This window comes from Embiotoca jacksoni, unplaced genomic scaffold, assembly GCF_022577435.1.
Source record: "Embiotoca jacksoni isolate LCO1_2020_lvr unplaced genomic scaffold, fEmbJac1.0.p SCAF_20, whole genome shotgun sequence".
In the NCBI taxonomy this organism is placed as follows: Eukaryota; Metazoa; Chordata; class Actinopteri; family Embiotocidae; genus Embiotoca; species Embiotoca jacksoni.
In genome coordinates this window covers 3,347,338-3,374,255 of record NW_027185341.1, presented here as the reverse complement: position 1 = coordinate 3,374,255, position 26,918 = coordinate 3,347,338, and the positions used below count along the sequence as shown (strand labels likewise).

The window sequence follows — 26,918 nt, the reverse complement described above, 5'->3', positions numbered from 1 at the left end:
AGTAAAGAAAGCTAAATACTGATGACATGAACTGGTGTTAGGCCAGCACTGCCCTGCAGACATAAACGAGATTGAAGTGAGGGCGGGCTGAGTCAACCTGCCACTCCCCACTCAGGCCTGCACGGGAGCGCGCATCTGCTCCTGCGCACTGTCACGCTTTTACTACCAACAGGCACGGAATTCACGGGAGGAAGTCACTGAGATTGGGAAGCCAACGAACAACAATTCCACACACGGTGCAAAAAACTGACCCGGGGAGGGAGAAAGGTCCAAACAGAGAAACTCCTCATCGGGAAAAGTAAAAACATCAAACTTTGCAATATGGACTAGAGACGCTGCGTCTCAGCAGATGGAGGCGGCGAGAAGTTTGGTGTTTGTCGGGGCCGTGCTGCTCGGAGTGACGGGCGCGTTGGGCAGAGAAGGTGGGTCAACTTTGAGAGCTTTTCTCGTCTTTAATTCCCCCCCCCCTCCTGCTGTCTGCAAAATAGGCACACCACTTATCAGGGTTATGTCAGAGTGGTCTGCGGTTATATTTAAGTTAATGTTCGAGGCTCTTCTTTGTGGTCAGGACTACATTCCTCCGTGACTCCGCAGCCCGCTTCCTCTCGGTCTCTGCTGAGTTCTCCTGGGATTTCCGAAGCGCTAATAGGGGGGGGGAAATCACACCTGTCACAAAGTAGCCTCACACGAGATAAGCTGTGTGGACAAAAACTCCAAACTGTAGCAATCTGAAGCACGTTTTGTTGCACGTATAAACACCGCTGGATCACAGTAGTTACACATACAGGTAAGAAATATGAGAACCTGATTTATGCGTCACAGGCGGACCTCTCGCTGCTTTGCCGTGTGCGTAAACAAAAACAAACCAACAACTACAGGCACTGCATTGTGCGCCACGGATCACGACGATGTCAATTATTCACTTCTGGCTCTAAAGAGGACTTTGTCTGCTAGAGGGCCACTTGTCACACTTGGAGCTTGAGCGCATGCCAGTAAAAGAAGAGCTAACTGAAAGTGCAAACAAGTGCAGATCTGCAAGAAATAAATCAACATATTCTGTCCTATTTGGTTTTAAAACTATCAATAATCTGAAATAGACACGTTTATTCCACGTTTGATCTAATGTTATCAGAAGAAAGTTGCATTGTTTGACATTAGTTTCTATTTTCTTTATTTTAAAGCTGAAACCATTGAACCATTTGATGCTCAATTAAGTGTTAAAGTTATTCTCAAGCAAAAATGACCAACATTGGATCGTTATGCTGCTCAGGACTGAAATGTTCTGCTTATTCTGACATAAAACCAAATATTAATTTGACTTTGGGATTGTAAATCAGACAAAATAAATACTCAAGACTTAAAAGAAAGATAGACGACAGTCTATTAATTAAGAAAATAAACCTAAAGGTTGCATCCATAATGGTGGTTGCATATGGGCTTCACTACCGCTAGAGATCGATTCTAGATGGAATCAAAAATATCAACAAGCCTGCTCAACTAGTTTTAAAAGCCTCAGTATGAACACAAGCTAATGGCATAAGCTGCTGACATCAATAACTGAGAATTTCATCGACAAGTCCAACTTTACATGTCAGTTTTTTTTTTTATTGACGTGCGCTTTTTAAAAATCAAAAGCCTGAAAGGAGTCACAACACAAATATGTACCATGTTTTGGCTTTGGGGGAAATTTCCACAAGTTATAATTCATTCATGTCCTCTTCACTACCAAAATATGAGAACAAACTGTTTCCTGCCGCCACCACCACTACTACACACACACACACACACACACAAACACACACATAAACACACATAAACAAAGCCGATAGTCACTGCTGACGTGATTGCCAAATACGACTGCTTTGTTGGTGGGAACTGGTTGGTGCACTTTCCTCCAGTGTGTTGATCTGAAGCATCAGTTCAGTGCGAGCGCTCGGACAGGTTCGTAACCCCGACGTTAAGCAACGCATCACGTAATACTGGCAGAACGATAGTTCAGAACTGAAAGTAAGACTGTTGACATTTTGTTTGTCTATGCGTGCGCGCACACACACACACACACACACACACACACACACACACACACACACACACACACACTCTGTCTGTGGCCCTCCCCTGTGTTTGTATGTGTGTGTTCGATGACCTTAGTACCCGAAGAGTTCTTGTCCACGTCGCACTCCAGTGCATCCATTGAGTGGAACTCTCTCTGTGCAGTGATTAAGTTCTGCTGAATCGGCCTCGGTGGCAGGTTAACTCTCAGCCAGCCGTGACTCACCAGTCTAGACTGCATGTTAGTGATCTAACTCGCTCTGAGTCGATCGAAGGACCACCAACCATCCTCAGAGGAAACTTTCAACACCTTCCTCTGTGCTTCGACAGCTTCAGCCTGCATTTAGAGTATATTGACACAAACTGGTAAAGAAATGATGGTGTTAAAATAATTTACAGCAGCAAGTTGAGAATAAACAAGATATCCAGAGACCAAATTTCTACTCAGGAGTTGTGCTTCGGTGGAAGAACTTGTTGGTTGTGTTTACATCCTATATCAATGTCACATGCTCTGGTAGTTGGAACTGGACAGTAATTCATAAATATAGGTTCAATTATCATTTGAGGAGCATCTTGGTGGTTTAAACATTTAAAAGGTTGAAGATGTAATGACATTGTCGGGTTTAGCTGGTACCTTTTGTTACCTGTCATCCGACCAGTCTCTCATATATGCTTTCACTCAACTCCCACATGAAAAAATGAAGGTTAAAACGAGATATGATTTCAGTAATCCTTTATCATATTAGTAGCTCAACATCATGGTGAAATAATTAGGCCATTAACTAATTAATTTACAGATTTTTTTTTTCTTCTCTTAATCAATCGATGCTCTATAGGATGTCAGTAAAAAGTAATTAGTGCCTCTTACAAACCTCAATACTTCTCGTTTAGCTGAACCAGCTGTTCAAACATTTGAGAAGTATTGTCGAAGATAAAAACAGAAAAGATTAACATTTGAGAAACTGGAACCAGAAATATTTGCCCTTTTTTTTCTCCTATAAAATACAACGTAAATGATTAACTGATGATCAAAATAGTTGCCAATTAATTTTCTATCTGTTAGCTAATAACAGGTTACTGAGATTGATCATTTTATTGTGTTGTATAAAATAACAAATCTGAGCAAGCTACATAAATTCTGTCACAAAATTGTTAACCGCAACCCTAAAACAAAATCAGATGCATTATTTTAGTGTTTTTGATGATATTTTGCATCACTATATATTTCATTCTGATAAAGATCAACTCCATGATTCATAGTATGGTAGTCATACTTATGTAAATAAACATATTCTAATTAGAAGTGTAAATATCCAGCTTCAACCGGGACAGTGTACCTGGATTTTAATCTACCAATCAAACAGCTTTTTTTTCTTTCTTTTTTATATATATATATATATATATATATATAAATAACCTAAATATTGGCAATAAAACCGCTCACAGTCAATCTGATTTCTCCCAGAAAAACATCTTGAATTTAAGAAGAAAAACTGAAAACTGAAAATGATTTCACCTTATAATATATTGGATCAGTGGGATGAGCAGAAACACATCACACATAAACTAAGTTTTTTGATATTATAAGAAATTATTTTTTTTTATCCACTTTATTGTCGTGTCCTGATCCAGACTCTTGTGTCGGCACTCTTTATAAAATCCTTTTAAAGACAACACAATCCACATTTGAATTCAGCTGCAGATGCTTTCAAACTGTGGTAAATGTGAAGAAGAGCATGGTTTTCGGATGTTTGTGATTGTAGTCTGTGCACGACGGCGAATGAGCGAGGACTTCGTGTCCGCAGCTCCTGAACAGCACAGATCCTGTTCTGCTTGTCTGTTGAGCAATACCCGTTTTGTCTTCCTCGGGTGCAGAGTGAAGACAGAGTAAAGAATGTGTTCAGGGTGGTTGGGGGGAAATGTGAAGTTTATGCAAGACGGGCTGCAAGGATTAGGACAGCAGCAGACTCTGGGCTGACATGTTAAAGCCGAGGACTAATAAACTGTCAGGGAAAGTCCTGTTGGATCAGCTTGTTCTGTTTGCGTTGAGCTTTGAAGGGATCTAATCCATTAGAGGAGAGCGGGGCGCCGGAGGTTCTCGTCAATTGTCCTAGTGTGTCACACCGCAGGCTCCTCCACCAGGATTCAGTCGTACTCCTGCAGTAGCCTTGCGTTTGCGTCGCTTACCGTATACGCACACACAGGTAAACGCACACATGCACACTCCCTGTGCTGACTGGCCCGCTGCCACACACAGGTGTGGCTTCAAGCTGGCTTTCAGTTTCCATTGTTCAGTCTCAAGCAGCACATTAGTACAACACAGTCAGCACACTGTCAGTTTACAGTCGCCACATCTTCTCTGCAAGCCAGATTAACATCAAATCGGTCACCTTTCGTTCTAAGAAGATACCACGCGTAATCAATACGTAATCAGCCACGTCAAGGATTTAACGTTGACTCAAAGTTTGTCCCACCGTCACTTCACACTGTTTCCAAATTAAAAAAAAAATAGCCTCAACCATAAATATACATCAGAAAGTTCCATTTCAGTGAACAAACCAATACTTTTGTGCAATTAAGATGAGCGAAAACAGCGGTATTGTTTTTTTTTAACTTTTTCAATATGGCCTTCAGGGAAAAAAGGATCAGGCAAGCTAAAGCAATTTGATGGTTTTAATATCCAACTTCTTAAATGTGCAAATTTTCTATTTTCCTTTTTTTTTTTTTACCTTTGTAATATCTTTGGATTTTGTATTGTTTGTCAGAACAAACAAACAAATTCAACATTTCACTTGGTATTTTTCAGTATTGTCTGACAAGTTTTACAAGAAATGATTAATCAAAAACATTGAGATCGATTAATAATGACTAGCAGTTAGTTGCAGTTAAAGTTTCAGCTCTCACTAAAGAAAGTCCCCATAATCATCTTTAAGGAATTTAATATTGATGTCCATATTGACTCACTGTCAGTCCCAGTGTCTGATTACATGTTAGATATTAGTGCCTTAGTTGATGCTACTCTCCACAGAGAGCAGGTGCAAATTTTACTGTCTTTAACAGCAGTGACACGTTCAGTTTGTTGTAACACGGACTGGATGATCAAATTCCTGTACGATTACTTTTCCTCAGCTGATAGTTACCAAATAATGTGGATGAAATTGTGATGTTAGATCACCTTCTCGATGTCATGAATGAGTGAACTCGGTTGAGTCATGTAACTTCAGCAGAATCCAACACTCAGTCCCACATCGCACAGTGAATGTTCAGGTGTGTGAAGGTTAAACAGGAAGCAGAGTTTTCTATTCTTACTCAAGCGCTCGCTTTATTGTCTTTACACAATTATTTCCATCAGCTGTACCTGTTTAAATGACATCACTTTTGAAGCCAGCAGAGATTGTCCTGCACCCGTTTGTACGACAGTTGTTTTTACATACTGACACGGTTGTTTCTCACTTAACAACACCTAAACTGTCATACACGTCTGCAGCTCGATGTTGGAAATGTGCGTGTCATAATAATTTCATTAGTGTATAATCACCTGAAACCAGGAATTGTTGTGTTTTCGTTACCGTACAATGAGCCGTTCATATCTACAGAGTGCGCCATGTTGCTCTGACATGTTTCTACAGTAGCCTACAAGGGACAAACAGGCACTGGCTCTAGAAAGAGCCTTAAGGATGTTTCATGTACACCAAATATTCTCTTATATGCTTAAAAGAGGAGGGTGAGGTAAGGTGTGTTCAGTTGGCTGCAACCTCACCAATAAATGCCACTACATTTTACACAATGCTCCTTCAATGATGCTATGTATTTAATTTCATGTGCAAAATGGCAGTCACACACACCAATAAACACTTAATACTAAACCTATATGAATAGTGGCCTTGCTTCAAATTAGCGAGGGTCATGTTACGGTTAAATTGTTTTAGACCAGGGCTCAAATGAAAATAAATCAATATTTGTGAAATCTGAATAAAACTCTTTGTTTTGTCTCCATACTTATGTCAGAACACTTAATGTGAACACAATAAATTCATGTTGATTAGAAGAAAAAAAATATTCAGAGATTAAATATTAAAAGAATCAAATGCAGGGAAGAGGCTTTAGTTATCCACAGAAACACTTGAGCACTGGAAGTTTCCAGAGATAAAATTAGATTATATGCGGTGCAGAAGCCAGCAGTACTACGTTTGTGTGTGCGTGTGTGCATGCATATATACATGCTTGTATGACAGTGGTGGTCATCAGTGTTTCGTGGGCGATCTGTCTGACCCGGCGATCATGAACTGGAAGGTCACGGGTCACCGATGTGTCTTTGAACTGGACACATACCCCTTCCCCTCCCCTCCCCCTCCCGCACACCCCACCTCCTCTCACTGTAGAAATACAAAAGTGAGTGTCATCTTTTAGATATGCAATGAAACACGTGTCTATGAAAGGACACTTTCCAAAGGCAACAACTCCCAGACTTTGAGAGAACGTAACATGAAGAGGCGAGCAGAGAGGAAGAGGGGGGACATTTTTAGATAAGTCAACCCAGAAAGATGTAGTGTGTGAATATGGAAGAAGAAGGCCGGGGTAGTTACATGACAGTGGGCAGACTGAGCGAAGTGAGTGATAAAAGAGAGAGTATTTTAGGCTGCGGGGATGGAGGGGTGGGCAGCTCCTCACAAGGACACACACACACACACACACACACACACACACACACACGTTGCTGAGAGACTTTTGGAGAGCAAACAATGAGGGAATAAAAGGAGGAAGCTGAGGACTGGCTTTACGCACACTTTGTAGAAATGGAAAATGTGCTCTGTTCTGCTTTCTGTTACGGTACATTTACCTAATCCCCGGAGTTTGAGATGTCTGTGTTGCCTGTGCGCAGTAGTTTGTGTGACTTTCTGGGAGTCTATCTCCGTTTAGATATTGCGACTTATTAAGGTTGATTGAAATGTTGGAGAATACGAGCGCAGCTTTGCTCTTGGCTTGACATGTAAAACTATTTTCCATGATGACATCACTGAAGGATTCAGTGATTAGTCATTTGATTTGTTATTTGACACAAGCTGCAGTGACTGGGTGTGTATTTTTGGCAGCCACACCGTTAATCACAGACCCATTTGCTACAGTAGCTGGCTGTCACATTTTAATGCGGTCTTTATTTACGCATTATCATCCAATACTTCTCCGCTGAGCTGCAGGAGCCTTAATATGGTTCAAGTTGTGAGTGCTCTGCCATCACCGGGAAACTTTACACGTGGCAGAAGCACACACTCAATAAGAACACACACCTCCTGAACCTCAGTGTAATCATGAAAATCACCCTGCCAGGAGTTCCTGTTCATCCGATGATGCATCAGAGTCCATCCGGCCGGCTGTCTTCTCCAAAAGGAGGGGACAGAGATTATCACGGGGAGGGTGAGGGGCTTTAATCAAGAAAACTGGGTTGACTATTGAAGGGCTGCTGGAAGGAAGCCAGAGGAAGTCATTTATAACCTCCGAAGAGGAGGGACCGTCCACTGTGTGACTGCCTGTGAAAGCATGACAGCTATGCGTCTGCAAAAGCCCCTGTGAATTGTAATGCTGCATGACCCTGAATGTAATGCTGTGTGTGACCCGCAGTGGGGAATCTGCGCTCTCTGCTGCCAGTGGAAAATATATCATATATGCTCGGAGACAGACAGAGGCGGTGCGTGTGGCTTGTGTTTCAGAGTGCCCACTCAAGGTTGCTTGCAAACAGTTACACAAGTCAAACTATGTGGAGACTAAATCCAATCCTCACATTTGTCATCACTTGCTGGACAACCGAGGAGCTGCTGACAGTGACTTTAAATGGACTTTGATCTTATTTACAAAGTAAAAAAAATAAAAATCCCCTAATGAGGTTGTCCCTTTCATAAATTAAACTTACAGGATTGTTTTATTGAGCCTTTGTTGGTATGTTCTAGTTTTATCACTTGTTATAAAGCTTACCAAGTGAGCGTGTCACTTTTATATTTTCACATTGATTTTAAGGTTGCAACCGAAGATAATTTATGTGTTGATTATTTTGAATAAGGCTTTTGGAAGGAATTATTTAACCTTAGAATTGATGAAATTGCTTGAATGTTTACTGTTTAAAAGGTTTCAGTCTATGTGCGCTTAGATAAAGTTGTATTCATGTTATCCGTGTTGCAGTCTGCCTCGGTACGGACATGAAGCTGGCCCTGCCCTCCAGCCTGGAAAAACACTACGAGACCCTGAGACTGCTCTACACAGGCTGCCAGGTTGTCCATGGCAACCTGGAGATTACACACCTCCATGGAAACCCTGACCTCTCCTTCCTGCAGGTATAGTTTGAATGGAAACCAAGTCGTCACACAGATAAAACAAAGAAAGTGCAGACAAATAAAGACCGAAATGACATTCAGTTAATTAGCTCGGTTAGTTGCACTGTTTTTACTCACAGGTTTCTCAGACTGATCCCTTTTTTTGTGTGCGTGTCTTCATATCTTCTCTACTAGGAGATCGTGGAGGTGCAGGGTTATGTGCTTGTTGCCCATGTGTCAGTGAGTCTGGTGCCTTTGGACAACCTCCGGATCATCAGAGGCAGTCAGCTCTACAACTCCAGCTTTGCGCTGGCTGTGCTCGATAACACTCTGGCCGGTCAGGGACTCAGGACGCTCCGGCTTCGTAGCCTCACAGGTCAGATCACAGTAAAACAGGGCTTAGAGATTTTGCTTCAACCCAGTCTGACCTGACTGCTCTGGCCTGGGGTTTGGACTGGATGTATGACTTATTTTGGTTCATTAATTTGATCAGTATCACCTATCAGCTTAAAAACATTGAAGCTTTTAAGTGAAATCAAACATGCTCACGTTCACTGGATGCTTCCAGAGCCCCTATAAGAGTGTTTCTGAACTGCTCTCATATTGTCTCCTCTGCAGAGATCCTGCTGGGTGCGGTGTGTTTTTTGGGGAACCCCCATCTGTGCTTCCCAGACCCCCACAACATAAATTGGAGGGACACGTTGGACGAGCAGAACATCCATGCCAAACAGCACCGACTGCAGTCTCGGGCCCCTAATTGTGAGCAGTTGATTGAAATAGTGAACATCCCACTGGGTTTGTGCAGAAGAACAGCTTTTACTTGTTTCCAGTGTGACATCGTGCATACAAAACAAGAGGCCAGCAAGAAAAAGCACTGCAGTGTGTGTATTGTGCATTCAAGGAAGAAGAATTCAAATCCTTTACTTAAATAAAAGCACCAACTCCACAATAAGTAAAAACTCCTCTACAAGTAAAGTACTGAATTCAAAACCGTAGTTTAGTAAAGACAGGTAAGTTTTATCAGCAAAAATGTAAGAAGTTTTAAAAGTGAAAGCGTAAAAGTAAAAGCTCCCTGTTTTATCACGTTATGTTTTTGGATTTGACCTGAAGGTAGAATGAAAAGCCGTCCATCATGAAGTATGGGAGATCATTTAGGGCTTATCATAAAGGTCACACATTTTCAGGCAGTGTCCTCTGGGGTATGTTATTGATAGCCAGAAAGAGTAATTGATATTTTTGCACTTGGTCATCCAAACACAAAAAGTCCCAGAAATAGGTGTGTAACTAAAGAAGAATTTAAGTTTAAAACCTGCTTTTTTTTCTCTCACCTTTGCACACCTGGCAAATCTCTACATAAAGTGGCGTAAATGTCTTTTTTTTTTTTTTTTAATTTCAAAAGTTACAGAATTGTTGGGAGGCAGCTCCCCCATCTCGGTGTTCAATCATCCAACAATCAGTTCTGGTGGTGCCTTATAGAACCGCAGAGATGGTAGCATAGCTGTAAACTCTTGAGTCGTGTTTCTCTCTTGTTAAATTGTAACACTGTGGGATAAATGCTCAGCTTTCCTTACTTGTCGTTGCTGGGTTTCGTCTGGAACAGGTCCGAATTGTTCCTCTGTATGTGGAAAAAACTGCTGGGGAGAAACTGCACAGGACTGCCAAAGCTGTGAGTTAAAGTCATGTGCACAACATGGCAGTGACACTATTTCCTTGTAAAAAGTTCAGAACAAGAAAATGTTGACTTTTGACATTTTCATTCAAAGTGACCAGAATTAAATGTGCGTCTGGCTGCCAGCGATGTAAAGGCCCTCTGCCCAACGACTGCTGCCACATGCAGTGTGCTGCTGGATGCACCGGACCCAAAGACTCCGACTGTTTGGTAACGGACACATTTATCCGATACTTGCTGTGTTATCTGTAATCTTCAATGTGATATCATGTTGTCAGTCTTTTAGTCCTCAACATCTTTCCTCCTTTCTGTTTTCTCCAGGCGTGTCGTCACTTCAACGACAGCGGTGTGTGTAAGGAGAACTGTCCTCCACCAACCATCTACGACCCCGTCACCTTTCAGACCAAACCCAACCCCAACAAAAAGTTCAACTTCGGAGCCACTTGTGTCAAGACGTGTCCCTGTAAGAACTTTAAAGAAAATGACTGTATAGCCAAGAAAACTACAACACAGTGCTCAGCTTGTGGCCGTTGTGCAGCTTTAGGACACCTTACCTCGATTTCCACAAACACTCCAGAGATTCAGGGATTTCAGAATGCCAAATTAATTTTTCTTTTTCCTACTCCTCCCCCGCCGCCCACCACTCTCTGTAGATAACTATCTGGCTATGGAGGTGGCTTGTACTTTGGTTTGTCCCCGAGCCAACCAGGAAGTTATCATCACCCAACCTGACGGAGTCGAGACACAGAAGTGTGAAAAGTGTGAAGGAGACTGTCCCAAAGGTGAGGGGTCTGTGTGTGTTATATATATGTGCGTTTTCTGCGTGGGCACATTTGCATTTGGACACAGTACATTGCTTAGATACTGTAAACTCAGTGCTGGCTGAATTAGGTTTGAAAAAAAAAAAAAGGAGAGCGTACAGTCACTCAGAGATCAATACATTCCAGTGTATTGTGGGCAAAAAAAATTATGTTTTTCAGGTGTAAGCCATTATCAGCGTTATCAAAACACACGGAAATTACTGCTGGAGGACAAAATGTCAAATCAATAGCTTTATTAAGTTTACCTGTGCACCTGCTTATTAATGCAGACACCTCATCAAATATTTTTGTGGCAGCAACTCGTTGTATAAAAGCACGTAGAACATGGTCAGGAAGTGTACTCGTTGTTATATGATAGGGGTCAGAGGAGAATGGCTGACATTTAAGGCGAGTGAACCGTGACATGGATGTGCTAGAGCAGTAAAGAACCACACCAGGTTTTACTCCTGTCATGAGGGTCAACAACATGAATCCACAGTGCTTTGTGTCAGGCTGGTTGTAGCGGTGTAACGGTGTGGGGAAGATTTTCTTCACACACTTTGGACCTTTTGATACCAGCTGAATGACAGTTTAATGCCACAGCCTACCTGAGTGTCTGTGCAGATCATGTGCACAGTCCAGTCCACCTGTCCTCTGCGCCATGTCCCAAAACACACGTCCTATCGGGCGGCTTCCACCAGCACAACAGTGACTTCAGTGTCTCCACAGTCACCAGATCTGGATCTAATAAAGTCCCGTTGGGATGTGATGGGCTATTGTACATGGAAATAAACATATTGAAAGGAGCTCTACTGGCTCCTTAAACAACACCTCACGAGGGCAGTGGAAAAGCAGACAGTCACTGCCTCTGCAGACGTCCCCCACCTGAGCAACAGATTGCACTTTCTGGATCACTTGCATACATCCCAGCCCACTGAACCTGCACCTCCTCCTCGTTGTCCTCATGCTTTAACTGCCCCTCCACAGCCGGGGACCCTGTTGCCTCCACTCCTGCTCTGGCATCTTGTGTTTCTTTTTTAGGATAGATAAAAAAAAAAAAAAAAAAAAAAAAAATGGTGCTATTTTTATGGGGCTATGAGGTTTCTACCTAGCGTTAGAAAGGGGTACCTAATAAACTGACCACCAATTGTATTCTGTAGCTATCTAGAAGTCCAACAGGGGAAAAGCAATTACACAATATGTTGCTATGTGACAATATGTAACAAATGTTCTGGAGGGATTTACGTTTTGCATCCTGCTCATGTAGACATGGTGTCCCAGCGTGGATGATTGTAGTTCCAGATGCACGTACTGATGACGTGATGTGTTGACAGTGGTGCAGAGTGAACCAACCTGTTCCTTCATTTATAAGGATTTGTAAGATAACTTGGAATCATTCAGGCTTTGTTGGAAGTGGATCTTTTTTTTTTTTTTTACTTTTGTTCTGGATTTGAGGTGGTCCAGATTTTACTTAGAGTAGTTACTAAGAATAACTAGTGTTAGGTTTATTGATCCATTATAATTCTCGGCCACTTTCTACCATCGTTGTTAAATGTGATGCACCACTCTATATTCCTGTTCATGTGAGGGGATGCTGATCCTCTTTTGTAAATACAGTTTAATCTCTGGATTTAAGATAAACTGGTTAAAATGTGTTGTCATTTTTGTGATTGTAGTGTGTTACGGTTTGGGTATGCACAACCTGGGTGTCATGGACAACCATGGCGTCACCATGGTAACATCTTCTAATGTGGAGCAGTTCAACAAGTGCAAGAAGATTTTTGGTAGTTTGGCCTTCCTTCCGCAGAGCTTTGCAAGGTAAGAGACAAGTATAGAAACTATACAAGAAAATATAGAAACTACAGTACATTTATTCGAGACATATTGTTTTTAAAATCATTAACAATGACTGAATAAAATAGTTAATTCGGTTTAAACCCAACAAGCCAGCGAACTTTAATAAACGCAACAAGCAGCTTGATACCCAAGACTTAGAGTTGCCACAGAACCACATCCGTCCCATTCAGCACTTCAATATTTGAGTTTACAGCAACATTATGTTCACACATCTTTGTGAAAGTGGAGCAACAAGTTGTTACCAAAACTTAAACCCCGTCGATGCACTCAAATGTGCTTAAAACCCAGAATGTATTTTTTTTTTTTAACGAGGTTTTAGTGTCAACAGAGAAAAACTAATTTGTGTTATTACCATAAAGACAATCTAATTTAAATGTTTTAGAGAAATATTTACACATAATGCATCCACAGTGAAGAGTTAATAACTGTATCCCAGATCCACCAATGTAATACTGTCAGTTAGTGGCTCCGTCAACTTAATCTGAGATGACAAATCTTGATCAGTTATTTTCTACAGTTTGTGCCAACTGCTCACAGTGAGTGTCGGATTTTGTTTGTGTTGTGAAATATGAGAAAAATAACTCTTGGCTAACCTGCATCACAGGAGATTTTGGGAGAGATTACAGATTTTATCAATAATGTTGTTTGAGGACATGAAAATGAAGTTCCACACACTTGAATCTGCACATTTTGTTTACATGTTTAGACATTTTTTCTTAGAGTTTGTTCACAAAGACTTGCAAACAGTATGAAAACGTACAGACAGTTGTTTATAGTAACTAGCTCCAGAGGAAAGTATCTGTGTATTCTTGACACAAGATCAGACGGACAGTTTTTTGTGTGGACACATACATGGAGACAATTCTTACAACATCCCAGCAAAAATGATAAAATATATCAATATAGAGTATAACACTGAAATCAAACTCTTCAGTCAAGTAATTGTCAACAATAATCAAACCGACTTTTCATCTCTTCATACGTTTTACTCAAATATTGCATTATCATTGTCCAGGGACTCCGTGACCAACACATCTGGCTTGACTTTGGAGCAGCTGAGTGCCTTCAAGAATCTGGAGGAGATTACAGGTACTGAGGTGTTTGTTAAACCTGCTGTAAGCTTTAACCAGGAAAACTATTTTTTTGATGCAAATAAATTTCGCCTATTCAGTATAATTCTCCATTTTACCACCACACAGAAGTCTGCTTCGCTTGGGTGTTTTCTGTATCCGATTGTCTGAATTGGATTTGCAGGTTATTTGTACATGGAGGCCTGGCCAGAGGAGTGGACTGACGTCAGTGTGTTTGAGAACCTGAAGGTGATCAGAGGCAGGATGCTCTACAAGTAAGAGTTTTAAAGTGTCGGTTTGCATGTCTGTTGATCACCAGTATTTATCTTGTGTGCATATTAACCTTCCTGTCTTGTAGCATTGTGGTTTTTAACTAGAACCAGACTCGCTGTACTTTTCCATAATGGTTTACATTGTTTGTGATTTTATTATCACCTTTATCATCAATCAAGCTATAAACTAGCAGGAAACAAACATTAAACCTATATTTTTCTTCACATAACATAACTGTGCCCCAAGAACTCGTGTCGGGGAAAAAAAAAGGACAGATAAATAAATTCTATAATTACTCAGAAAATCATTTAGAGAAAAATTGATAATAAGATCATTATTAAAAAAAAAAGAAGTAAGTTTTATATACCAACTAGACTGTCTACATATTCATGTGGTTCACACCTTGAAAAGCTTTCCTTCATGCGGTGCAAAATATATCTATATTCATATAAATAAAATAAACACGTTCCAAGTATTGTATCGTTTTCTTTCTGCGCGGTGCGTCACCGCATGCCACTGTGTTGATGTCCGTCCACCAACACTGGGTCTTTGTTTGTGCTCAGTGTCTCTGGTTCAGTTGAAACACTCTGTTCACTTTCATGGTAATAAATGCTAATTATTAGCCAGCGCTGCTGCTTCGACCTGCAGCTCATGTCAGCCACAGTCTATGAGAGTTACGCGAGTATTGTAGCTGAAACTAGGTCACAGTGACGAGTGTGAGATTGTTTTACGATGATGTCTGACATTATTGTTTGTGTAATTAGAGCAGTGTCAGTTCTTTTTTTTTTTTAATTTAAGTGTTTATCTTGCTGTTTTTGTTTCATTCTTGTTGCTTGTATTGTTATTTATTTTTAAAGCTTCATTTGTATCTTTTTACATCTTAAGAAGATGAAAATAACAATCATAAATGGACACAATCAGGAAAATAACCACAACCTCTCTCCTCCTTTGTTTTAGGGGTGTGTTTTCTCTGGCCATCCAGAACCTACACATCCAGTCTCTCGGGTTGCGTTCACTACGCAGCGTCAGTGGAGGTTTGGTCTTGTTGTACAACAATTCCCAGTTGTGCTACACCAGTTCACTGCCCTGGGAGACTCTCCTCCATCCCACACAGGGTCCCCACCGCATCGTCAGCCACAACCAGGACCCCCAATTCTGTGGTAAGTTAACACACCACATAATGTATGCAGAACAGAGCAATGACAAGACACATTAATGTTACTGAGCTGCACTTTAAACTGGAACTTGTCACATTGCGGATTGAAATCCAGCTGCAGGGACACTGCAGGAAACACTTTTTTAATCAACATCCATGGGTGTTACTGCATCATAAATATTTGCAATGGATGATAAAAGTGCTTGTCTGCACGGTTTCTTTGTGCTTTTGAGATTTTCAAACATTTGTCAGTGAAAGACATTCAAACTTTAGCAGCTTTAGCGCTCACAAATTGATATGTAAAATGAAGTCAAGAACACGATTGTCTTAAATGTTAGTGAGTCCTGTTAGCTGTTCACAGAGAAGCAGACATCAGAAAATAGTGTACTTCATGCTCCGTTGCGTCTGTATGTGTTTTCAGAGGCAGAGGGGAGTGTTTGTCACTTGCTGTGTGAGGGGGGCTGTTGGGGTCCGGGGCCCAACCAGTGCGTGTCCTGCAAACATTTCCAGCGTGGCACAGAGTGTGTAGAGCAGTGTGACATTGATCAGGGGTAAGATGGTGTGCTTGTTTGTGTTGGACTTGCCTCAGTAAATCAATAAAAAAAACTAAAAAAAACCTGATAATGTCCCTAATTATACGGTATACTGCATGTGATAATCCCCAAACAAGTTCTCCAGAAAATAAAGTGGGCTGACTGGACCAGCAGTCACTGTCAAAGTATTCCCAACATTGATTCCCAAGTCAATCAATCGGAAAGCTTTTAAATTGAAGTGTGCCCTAAAGGAATGGCAGATTACTGACAAATCAAATACGCGTGATGATTTTCTCTGCTCATAAATATGTATGTTAAAATAACATATAACGCAGATGTATTTAAAATCACAATAATCAAGTTGATGTTCAGTGCAATAAACTGTGTCCCTCCTGTCTTAAATTGCATGAAACAAAGTGCATACGATAACATGTTATATATATATATATATATATATACACAGTTAGCATGCTAACTTTAGTAGCAGTCAATGGAGCGCAATACAGATGTCTTATTAACTTTTGATTGTTCACATTCTTTTGATGATTTAAGTTCATTTTTTTTAGTGGTTTAAATAAGAAATCTTGCATTTTGCTAATAACAAAATGTATACCATAATAACATTTAAAAAGAATACATATGCTGACAGATGACAAACAATACCATACGTTGTTGTCCTGCCCTGTGTGGTGCAGAGAACAAGTTATCCTTTGGAGCTCATCGGGTTATTTACAGTTGAGGCCCCGTTTCTAAAAACGTGTCTCCTTCTGGCAGCGTCAGGTGCTTCAGATAAATGCACCCAACAAATGCCAGACTGCGTTATGGGATGTTATGTTACGTGCGCCTTGTGTTTGTGTTGCAGTGATGTGCGTGAATACACAGATGGAGCTGTGTGCGTTGCCTGTCACGCAGAGTGTCGACCTCTCAATGGCTCTGCTTCCTGCCATGGACCGGTAAGCCTCGCTGGCATATTAAAGTGTTTCTGAACATTATTATTTGGAGGGTTTTATTTCACATAAAGTCTGAAAATGCCTCATTTAACAAGTTGTATTTAAAAAGGTGACACTGCACTTTTAGGACAAATGGATTCGTCCAAAATCAGCATCAGTATTTCAACATCACCTGTACACTCAGTTCATACAATATTACTCCTCATTCATTGGTAATCATTACAGAAATGATTATAAAGGTTCCTAACCTAAAATCAACTCCTCGAGTGACAGAAAATCAATCAACACTAATCATTATTTATCAACTAAACAGCCATGTCTCGCATTTGTCTGTTTAATATTGCAAAATTTAATTCCTTTAGGTGTTGTAGTTTTGGTTCAATAAAATTTAGATTCACGCAGGGCTGTCGCAAATTGCGACTGGCATTTTATGATGTTTCATTCATCAAATACATTGATTAAAAGCCAGAAATAGTGAGCCGGGGTCGTCCCTGTGCTCTCGTGCTTTAGTGGCTGAAGACATTTACATGTCATCCTCCATTGTGTTTCTCCACACTTCCTGCCTGTCTGTGGTATAAAAACTATCAAATGAACTCTAAATCATATTCCTGTAGTCTTCAATGTGTGAATGTGTGACAAAGGTTTTGTCTAAATACCCTTAAATATTCCTCTCTGCGTGTCTCCAGGGTGCAGACGATTGCACAGAGTGTCGTAACTTCCAGGACGGCGAGTTTTGCGTGGATCACTGTCCAAGTGGTGTGAAGGAGGACCAGCACACTGTGTGGAAATACAGCAATGCCACGGGACACTGTCTGCCCTGCAACACCAACTGCACACTGTCGTGAGTGAAGCCACATGTCCGAATCCACAAACACAAGCACACTGATTAAGAACGATTTGACAAGCAGTGCTTCTCTGTTTCAGCTGCACTGTGATGGATGAGAGAGGCTGCCCCATCGATACCAGGACGGGGTGAGCCCCTTCAACTGTTTAGGCACAAAAAATAAAGCAGTGTTTGTCTGCGCGAGTTATTTTGTTTTCAGTTACAATTTCCTTTCCAGAAGCTGCTTCAAATTCAACCAGGATTCTGGGAGTTGAGCTGAACTGTTTCTTTCTGTGCAGACCGGGTACGACCATCGCGGCTGCTGTGGGTGGAGTGGTCCTCTTCTTCATCCTGCTGGCTCTGCTCGTCTTCTACCTGAGGAGACAGAAAAAGCTGAAGAGGAAGGAGACAATGAGGAGGATCCTGCAGGAGCACGAGGTGAGCGCTGGCAATGATGAGGAATTCGAGTAGCAGCTTTGGTTGTGTGTCGATCTGCGATGTAGTCTACGAGGAAGTAATCTGTCAACTGCCTCCTTCATGTGTGCAGCTGGTGGAGCCTTTAACACCGAGCGGCGCTTCACCCAATCAAGCTCAGATGAGAATCCTGAAAGAGACGGAGTTGAAAAAACTCCGGGTTCTTGGGGCAGGCGCCTTCGGTACTGTTTACAAGGTGCGCCAGACAGAATCTAGAAAACTGATCGTGACAAAGATGTTCTACTACTGTGTTTGTTATGACTGAAACATCTAAATGTAGGAGTTTGGTGAGATTTTAATAGTTTTGATCACTGCTTTAGGGAGTGTGGGCTCCTGATGGAGAAAATGTGAAAATACCAGTGGCCATTAAGGTATTGCGAGAGAACACATCACCAAAGGCCAATAAAGAAATCCTTGATGTGAGTACAAACCAGACACACAAACCAACAAACACTATTGTAGTGCACATAAATAGAGTTCACGGTTTACAGCTCTCTCATCATCTCCCCCCCCCTCATCCTCTCCCAGGAGGCCTATGTGATGGCGGGAGTTGCCAGCCCCTATGTGTGCCGTCTCCTGGGGATTTGTCTGACCTCCACAGTGCAGCTTGTCACTCAGCTGATGCCGTACGGTTGCCTCCTGGACTACGTCAGGGAGAACAAGGACCGCATCGGCTCGCAGTTCCTCCTCAACTGGTGTGTCCAGATTGCCAAGGTACATAAAAAAAAAAAAACATAAACATACTATTTTTTTGTTGCTTTTGATACTGTTCGCAGGCGTAGAGGTGTCATTTTTTTCTCGCAGCAGTGTCTTAAAGTTGCTGTTGATTCCTCTCTCATCTTATTTTCTTGATGGGGCGCCAGTTTGTATATTTGTGGGTGATGGATCTGTGTGTGTGTGTCTTGGTGTAGGGGATGAGTTATCTGGAGGAGGTCCGGCTGGTCCACAGAGATTTAGCCGCCCGCAACGTTCTGGTGAAGAACCCGAACCACGTGAAGATCACTGACTTTGGTCTGGCTCGGCTGCTTGACATAGACGAGACTGAGTATCACGCTGACGGAGGGAAGGTGAGATGAGGCTCTGGATGTAGAAGCCTCTGGTCTGGAGAGTTCACCATGATTTATTTACCTAAAAAAGAAAATCTGTATTTCTAGGTGCCGATTAAATGGATGGCCCTGGAGTCTATTCTGCACAGGAGGTTCACTCATCAGAGTGACGTCTGGAGCTACGGTCAGTATCACTGAGCACTGGAAATTATATAAATATGAATTGAACTAATAGTAAAAAAAAAAAATTGGTGTTTAATTTTGAATGCTGACTCACTGATTTTCTCTATTGCATTGTTTTATTCCAGTCATCTTTACATTAATTGTTGGCTGTAGTGTGATAGACATCTTATTTTAGGGTAAACCTTGTGCTGTTGTCATTTCACTCTCAGGCGTGACGGTTTGGGAGCTGATGACATTCGGTTTAAAGCCGTACGACACGATCCCAGCAAGGGAAATCCCAGACGTTCTGGAAGGAGGCGAAAGGCTTCCCCAGCCTCTCATCTGTACCCTCGATGTCTACCTGATCATGGTCAAATGTCAGTGGTTCTCACTGCAGCACTCATTTTACATTTTGTCTCAAGGTTTAGGAAATTCAATAACAGTGGTAGAAGGAGTATTCAGATCTTTTACTCAAGTTAAAGGAGACATACTACCATGCCATTTTTTTTAATTACAAGTAAAAGTCTGGCAAATGGCTATAACTGAAGCTGTGATCTGAATACAATGGAGTAAAAAGTACAATATTTCTCTCTGAAATGTAGTAGAGGGGAAGTATAAAGTTGCAGAAAATGTAAATACTCAAGTAAAGTGCAAGTAAATTGTACTTAAGTACCATACTTGAGTAAATGTACTTAGTTACATCCCACTACTGTTCACTAATTTACTTTTCTGGTGAATATGCAAACTGCACATGAAGTTGACTATTATTCGTGTGGTGTCTTCTTTGGTGAATGTCTCTGAAATGTTGCATAGTTGCATTGAAATAAAAGTTCAGGCGACAAAGTCCTTAAACAGGGTATGGTAGTAGGGGTTTGTGTTATATATGCTTGATTGACATTTTGATTTTATGTTTGGCTTCAGGTTGGCAGATTGATCCAGAGAACAGGCCAAAATTCAAAGATCTGGTCTGCGATTTTAGTGCCATGGCCAGAGACCCGCCTCGCTATGTAGTTATTCAGGTATGTGTACGTATGATTCATACTGCAAATGTTTTCCTTTTGTGTGACTGTGCTTACAGGGTTATAATATTTGTCTTAAACTGCTACTTTTACACTTATAAAAGAGCAACATTACAGCCATCAGGATAAATACAGACTTGATACATTCTTACTTTGTTTTTTGATCCATGTTGTTCTCTCGCTGTCCATCAGGATGATGACCAGATGAGCCTGTGCAGCCCAGTGGACAGCAGGTTTTACCGCATGCTTCTGGAGGAGGGGGACAACGTCGGGGAAATGATGGACGCTGAGGAGTATCTGGTGCCTCAGCCAAACCTCTTCCCCAGGACTAAGGAAGACGAACCCCAGGCCAACGGGCCGTCCAGACACCAGTCATACAGGGTCAGTGAGGGGGGGACAGTGGCTTTCTTATTTATCTCCTTCTGCATAATTCATTTTTACTCTGACTGATTATCTGTGTTGAAAGGCCCTCTGATTGATCTTTTTTTCAGGGTATGCGATCTTTCAACTGTTAATTTATAGCAATATTATAACTGTTTATTATGCAACATAACTTTTTTAATAGTAACCCCACAGACTTCTGCAGTGATACATGCAATTGATTATGGGTACATGTTATGGGTAATATAATTTCTGATGTCAGTTTTAACAAAAAGCCATTTCTGTCATCCTCTGTGTCTGAAAAATGTTAATGTCATCTTTCTGTCCAGCAGAGCAGAGACCTGGGTTTAGATATTGACCCCTCCATCGCTGGTGGCCCTCGGAGCATCTACTCCTCCCTGAGTACTCTCGGTCGCAGCCAATACCCCACCTTACCGTTAGGAGCCAGCACCTCTAACGGTCTGTGGCCTCAGTACCCAACGCTGGCTCGCAGCCCCTCAGCTGGAGGCCAGTCGGACTCGGTCTTCCTGGATGGAGCTCCAGACGACCACTCGCTGCCCCCGGCCAGCCCCGGGCGATACTGCAAAGACCCCACTTACTCCAACGGGAGCCAAGGTGACCTGGAGACTGACGGGCCGAATGGCTTTCATCATCCTCATCACCTTCATAACTCACTGCCCAGGCGGAATCACGGCTACAATCATAATCATGCCTTGCCAGGTGAGTGGGTGACTTCCTCTATATTTGTAGAGAGGAACTACATCTCAGAGAGTTTTGTTCTGACAGTCTTTCTTTGTCCTTCCTCTCAGAGTACGTCAACCAGGAGATTCGGGATCTCAGGCCAGGGATCGCCGAGCGGCCCAGCACGCTGCCTCGTAAAGGCTCCAGGGTGGACCGACGGCTCCCTAACGGCCTGAGCTCTGGGCACAGCGTGGAAAACCCGGGATACTTGGTCCCTGTGAGCGCCGCGAGCTCCACCTCTCCAGCTTTTGACAACCCGTACTACCTGGACCTTGTGGCCAAAGCCAAGGTCGCGACCGGGGCCGCGGCGGTGGACGGCCTTGCAGGACTGGAGAGCGACGGAGGAGTTACGAGGCACGTGAACGGGTTCGTGACCTCCACTGCAGAAAACCCAGAGTATCTGGGACTCGCAGACACCTGGAGTGGGCATACCTGAGGAGAGCGACAAGGAACTGAAGAGGGGTCACAGATTGTGCTCTCCTGAGGGAAATGAGAGAAAGGGAAGATGAAGATTGATGTGACAGGAATGAGCTGGGTGTTTGTGGTACTGAATTCTCTCTCTCGAGTCCAAACCGTTCGAGATTGTCCGTCATAAGTCACCATATCACCCAGCCGTGACGCGCAGAGACTCAACACAGTGTAGCATTAATGTGGTGTCAGTGGCATCATTTGTATTCAGGTCTTCCTCTCAACAATCTGTGACTGTTAAGTGCCAAAAAGAAGTTTACTCAGTCTCTGTAAATAACTCCGTAGGAAGCAAAGGAGCTCACATTTGTCAACAACCCATCGCGGTACAAGCAGAGTCTGATTACCAGAATTATTTGACTGGAATAATGAATGCTGATTTTTTATTTTTATGTCATTTTCTTTTGTTCAGTTTCTGTGGTTGTTTTCCTATACATGTGAAGCTTCTTCTTTTTTTTTTTTTTTTTTTTTTTTTTTTGGGGCGGTATTTCCTTCAGTGTCTGCATGGAGATGCCACTCAACCCAGTTAAAATAAGAAAAAAACACAACTAGTACTTGGACGAAGTGAGCCATGATATGCAATGAAGAGAAGACGGTGTTTAGTATTCTGGTCACTTTCTCCCGGACCTGATGGGGGTCTTCAGTCCTCTCAAAGCCATTTTGTTTTGGACAGAGGAGGCCCTGCAGCCCATCTGGCCAGTCGACATGCTCCCTGAAAGAAAGGCATCCTGTATGGAGAAGACAGCGGCATTGTGCCGCACTGATGTATGTGGTCCTTAGTGTCTGTGGCTGCGGCTGCTTTGTGGTACAAGAAATCAGTAAAAAAAAAAAAAAAGGTACTAGTTGACCTTTTAAGCTGCAAAAATATTTAAAAAAAAATATTTTTGCTGTAAAAAAAAATAGTGAAAAAGTTAATGCAAACCTTTCGGGGATTGTCAGGTTTTCCTCATAAGTAGGGAGAATTACTTGCGTTTAAATCATGCACAATGCACTACATGTTAGGATACTGTATATGGCCTCCAAACTTGTGTTATCACTGAGCCTTTTGAGTTTGGTGGCTTTTCAGTGTGCAAGAAAGCACTTCAAGCTAATAGTAAATATATTCCACGAGAAGTGAAGAATTTGCAGGTATGTGTATACAGACAAAGATTTCTCTATGAAACAAGAAGCAGCTCTGCTGTTTGTGTTTTTGTGTAAAAATGAGCAATCCACTGGACACTGGAGCTGAGTGTGATTCTTCGCTCTGCTCCGTTTGGATAATCAATGCATGGCTCAAATTCCACTCGGCGAGAACACACTGGCATCCCAGTTAATAATCAACAGCGGTTTTTTTTTGTAGGCCGTTTTTTTCATGTTAACTGGTGTTGGGCCGGGGGAGGTCAAAACTGAGTCAATGGAGCCATTGTCTGACCCCCATGTCCTCGTTGGAAAATCAGCACTCTCCCAGCTCACGCATCCCCATCGACGATGTTGTAACAGGTTTGAGAAGAAACCTCGCCGCAGCTTGTAATCCTGGACAGGTCTTGAAAAGAGTCGGTGACACGATTTTCTCGTGTCCTCTTGTGCATCTTGTCATCCAGCTGCATAAAGCTACTACTGAGTTTCAACATGGAGCATTTTTAAAGACAAACCTCTCTGAGTTGTATAAATTGTCCAAGGAGTGTGTCATCAGTGGGAGAGCTCAGATGTTTGTTTAAATGTGTACAACTCCCCCGCCCCAGTGAATTTTACTTTGAAAGTCTTCTGTTTTGATGTTCTCATACGGGTTTTGAAGAGTTTTGTTCCCAAATAAGATCTAAAAAAAAATATATGCCTAATTTTAGATTACAATTTCTTGCGTAAAAGATGTGTTTTTGTTTTTTATAAAAACATGTCAGGATTTTATTTTAATACTTTCGTACACTAACATTATTTAGAATGAAAATGTTTTGAAGTTTTGAGTGATAAAATTCCTATAACTTTTTTTTATATGTTAATATTACAATGGATGTAGAGTACATAAAATATAGTGTTTTTGAATGAAACCCTTCCTAAGTATTGTTGCTGTCAGGTGAAGACCTTGTATCTCCCCAAAGACCAATTATTAGGAAAAACAGCTCAAATTCATTTTTACATTGATCCTGTTGTATTTTGAAAAAGTTTGACAACATTTATATATGTATAATTTTGTCAACCTGTGGAAGAGTTTGTAATTCATCAATTGAACTGTAAAGTTGCAACAATAATTTCTTTATATTACCCAATAGCTTCACTGAATCCTAAAAATGTCCAAAAGTTACATCGCATTAGTTGTCAGAATTTATGCATTCAGGGTTGATATCAGCCATTTCGGAAATAAACAACAACAGCAACTTCAACATGAGTTCTGCTGGAGATACTGCATATTTTTACCAGACCATAACAATGTTATAGCAGAACTCACAGATGTTCCCTCTTCATGTAAGAATGTGATGTATTTGCGGTCATTATAAAACCACAACATAGACCCGATATGCAATCATAAAAAAATGTTCTGGTGTTTACACTGTTGTGATTTTATGAATCGTTAATTTTAGATGTCTCATGTAACCTGCACACTACTGACGTGCTGACCCACCTGCCGTCCTCCTTTTGAAACCGTATGTCCTTTCTCTTGTTGGTTTTTGTTCTTTGACACTGTTATTTTGATAGAAAACCATTCAGTCGTACTAAAACCAGTACTGAGTACCGACATTGGTCGGGGTCTGGTGGTTTATGGCGGCGTGTTTAATCTCCTACGTCAAATTGTTTTTGAAATCGTATTCAACTTTTTGACTGGAAACAGCTCAATGGTGAAAAAGTAAATGGATGTTTGGTTCTTTTAAACTGTCTTTTAAAGACACTGAGCAGAGGAATCATAAACCAAAAGAAAATGGGGCCTGTGGCTTATAAACATCTACACAAAGCGTGTCCATGAGCCTTCAAATGTCGCTGAAGCAAGACTCTGTTTTTATCTAGAAGTTAAGGTGACGACAACGAAGGAACTGCTAACTAACAAGAGTGTGCTGAAGGGTTTGGAAAATTAAACATTGTAATTTACATTTTGAAGCAAATGTATCTTTTGTACTTTTCATGTGAATATTTTTTAAACCTTTCACAGTTTTTGTGACAGGGTATTAATATTAACCAGTTTGTTGGGAGTTTTTTTCAAGCATTGTGTCCTCTTTGGTCAGTACGTCCCATCATGTAAATGTGTAAAATATATATAAATATATAAATAAAAACAATCAATTTGGTAGCTAATTGGATCAAATACATTGTGACTAGTTGCCTTACTGTGGGGGAGCAGAGTGCGGATACACATAGTATTTCATGAAGACATTTTTATGGAATTGTTTACATATATTGTGTGTCATTAAATTCATATAAAACATGTAAACCTGTTCTAAAACTTTACACAGATTGAAAGCCTAGATTCTTCTATTTACTGTTATTTTTTTCATTCATGGAAATTAAATTTTGAAATCTGCACTGACTCATGTCATGCATTAAAAGTAGCCCGTTATATAGAAAAGGTTTATTTGACCTAATGATCCTGTTGGCGTTTATTTTCTTGCAACCATCAGAATTTAGATCTGCCATTAATGTTGCTTTTACTCGAATACCATCTTGTAAATTAAAACTGCAAGCAGTGATATGCTCATATGATCCAGCGGGTCGGGGGCCGCCGGCTTCCCGACGTGCAGCATATTCCCGATCTCAATCTCGTTCCTTAATTCTTCTTTTAAAAAAAAGGAGCCTTTTTTCGACGGTTTTAACAACTTCAAAAACTCATGAAAGTTGGTGCCTGACGCATGTGCAAAGTTTCATGAGGTTTGGAGCATCGTTTGACCTTAAACATCAACTTCTTGTGTCACGGCGAAACATCAAACTTAGCCGCATCGCCCTGGCTATACACTATACTAAAATGAGTTTTGGGTCACTTTTTGGACAACATGCATTATGCAGTCATGCAGTATGACTTTTTTTTTCTTTTTTTTTTTTGTCATATTTTGGACAACATACTTTGGATATTTTGGATGACTTTTTTTTTTTTGATCACTTTTTAGAGTATGACCTTTTTCTGAACTGACATGCGGGCCTCAAGTTACTTCTCACTCAGCAGGCAACTGCTCTAACCAGTGCACAATGAAATTGACTTTTTGTTTGGGGGGTCGGCGTCGTAGACTGCTGGACTATCTTTGGCGCCGGATAACGAGTTGTGGCAGGAGAAAGAGTTTCACGGAGTTCACTCAGAGCCTTAGGGTAAGGGTTAGGGTTACTGACAGTCTGGTTAACTCAACAGGTAAAAGAGTCTATTTCACCAAGGTTGCTATTAAGGGTTCAAATTCCACTTTGGCCTGTTGATGGTGATTCAACTTTTAGTGAAGTTGAAACATTTGAAGAAATTGAAAAAGTTTTGCATACACTACACATTACAGGAAGATGGACGGTGGAGTTATAGGTTGCAGTGAGCCAAAGATTTGTCACAATGCTGATTGTGACAAATCTTTGGCTTTCATTCTGGTTAAAATCCAAATCTGTAGTTAATGCTCATCATTACCTCCAGAAATGTGAAAACTCAGACTCTTCCACTGCAGGTTGAAGTGCACAACAAACTGTTCCTGCCACCTAGTGATGGTGAGTAGAACTACAACCGCTGTGTTTCTAAAGATAAGAGACCCATGTAGGGGTCTGAATTCTTTGAATAACTTTATCACTTGTTTTTGTTTTTGTTTTTTCTTCCCCTGATATGAGAAGTAGTTCTCATCTTCCACTATTCTTTTTACTTCCTGCTGATTCAGTAAATACATGTATACAGTAAATTTCGTAGGAATATGTAATACTTTGAAATCAGAACGTGATCCTGCTTTAGTGTCATGCAGAAGCAGTTCCATTTTTGTTGCATGCTCAAATACAAATACATTTGCAACTTGATATTTTATGTAAATTAACCTCAAGATATGTCTGAAAGAAAAAGTGGAATCCATCATATGTTTAATGTGAATGTGAATACTGTAGTTGAGGTTTATCTTGTGCATTTTTGGACTGTTATAGTTGAGCTTGCCACAACAACTCTAAACTAAATGCAATTCAAGATGTTTTGGTATGACATGCAGTTATTGTCTCGCGTAGCAACCCAAT

General features: G+C 41.2%; 1 protein-coding gene across 1 annotated transcript; it reads left to right on the top strand.

The window, feature by feature from the left end:
* The first annotated feature begins 151 nt into the window (after positions 1–151).
* erbb2 (erb-b2 receptor tyrosine kinase 2) lies at positions 152–25,263 on the top strand. Its single transcript, XM_069155610.1, has 27 exons — positions 152–422; positions 8,227–8,378; positions 8,553–8,733; positions 8,976–9,116; positions 9,958–10,023; positions 10,121–10,236; positions 10,348–10,489; positions 10,680–10,808; positions 12,503–12,644; positions 13,699–13,772; positions 13,938–14,028; positions 14,984–15,186; positions 15,604–15,733; positions 16,578–16,668; positions 17,352–17,506; positions 17,590–17,637; positions 17,788–17,926; positions 18,036–18,158; positions 18,283–18,381; positions 18,491–18,676; positions 18,874–19,029; positions 19,117–19,192; positions 19,401–19,547; positions 20,092–20,189; positions 20,382–20,570; positions 20,903–21,290; positions 21,380–25,263. Exons 1-27 carry the CDS (start codon positions 350–352, stop codon positions 21,745–21,747), a joined length of 3,903 nt encoding a protein of 1,300 aa, XP_069011711.1. The 5' UTR covers positions 152–349; the 3' UTR covers positions 21,748–25,263.
* Positions 25,264–26,918: the final 1,655 nt, after the last annotated feature.

Coding starts and splice junctions, on each gene's coding strand:
- erbb2 (XM_069155610.1), top strand. CDS start 350: ATGGAGGCGGCGAGAAGTTTGGTGTTTGTCGGGGCCGTGCTGCTCGGA. Junction 15,187..15,603: donor CCAGGACCCCCAATTCTGTG/GTAAGTTAACAC, acceptor ATGTGTTTTCAG/AGGCAGAGGGGAGTGTTTGT. Junction 18,159..18,282: donor CCTTCGGTACTGTTTACAAG/GTGCGCCAGACA, acceptor TCACTGCTTTAG/GGAGTGTGGGCTCCTGATGG.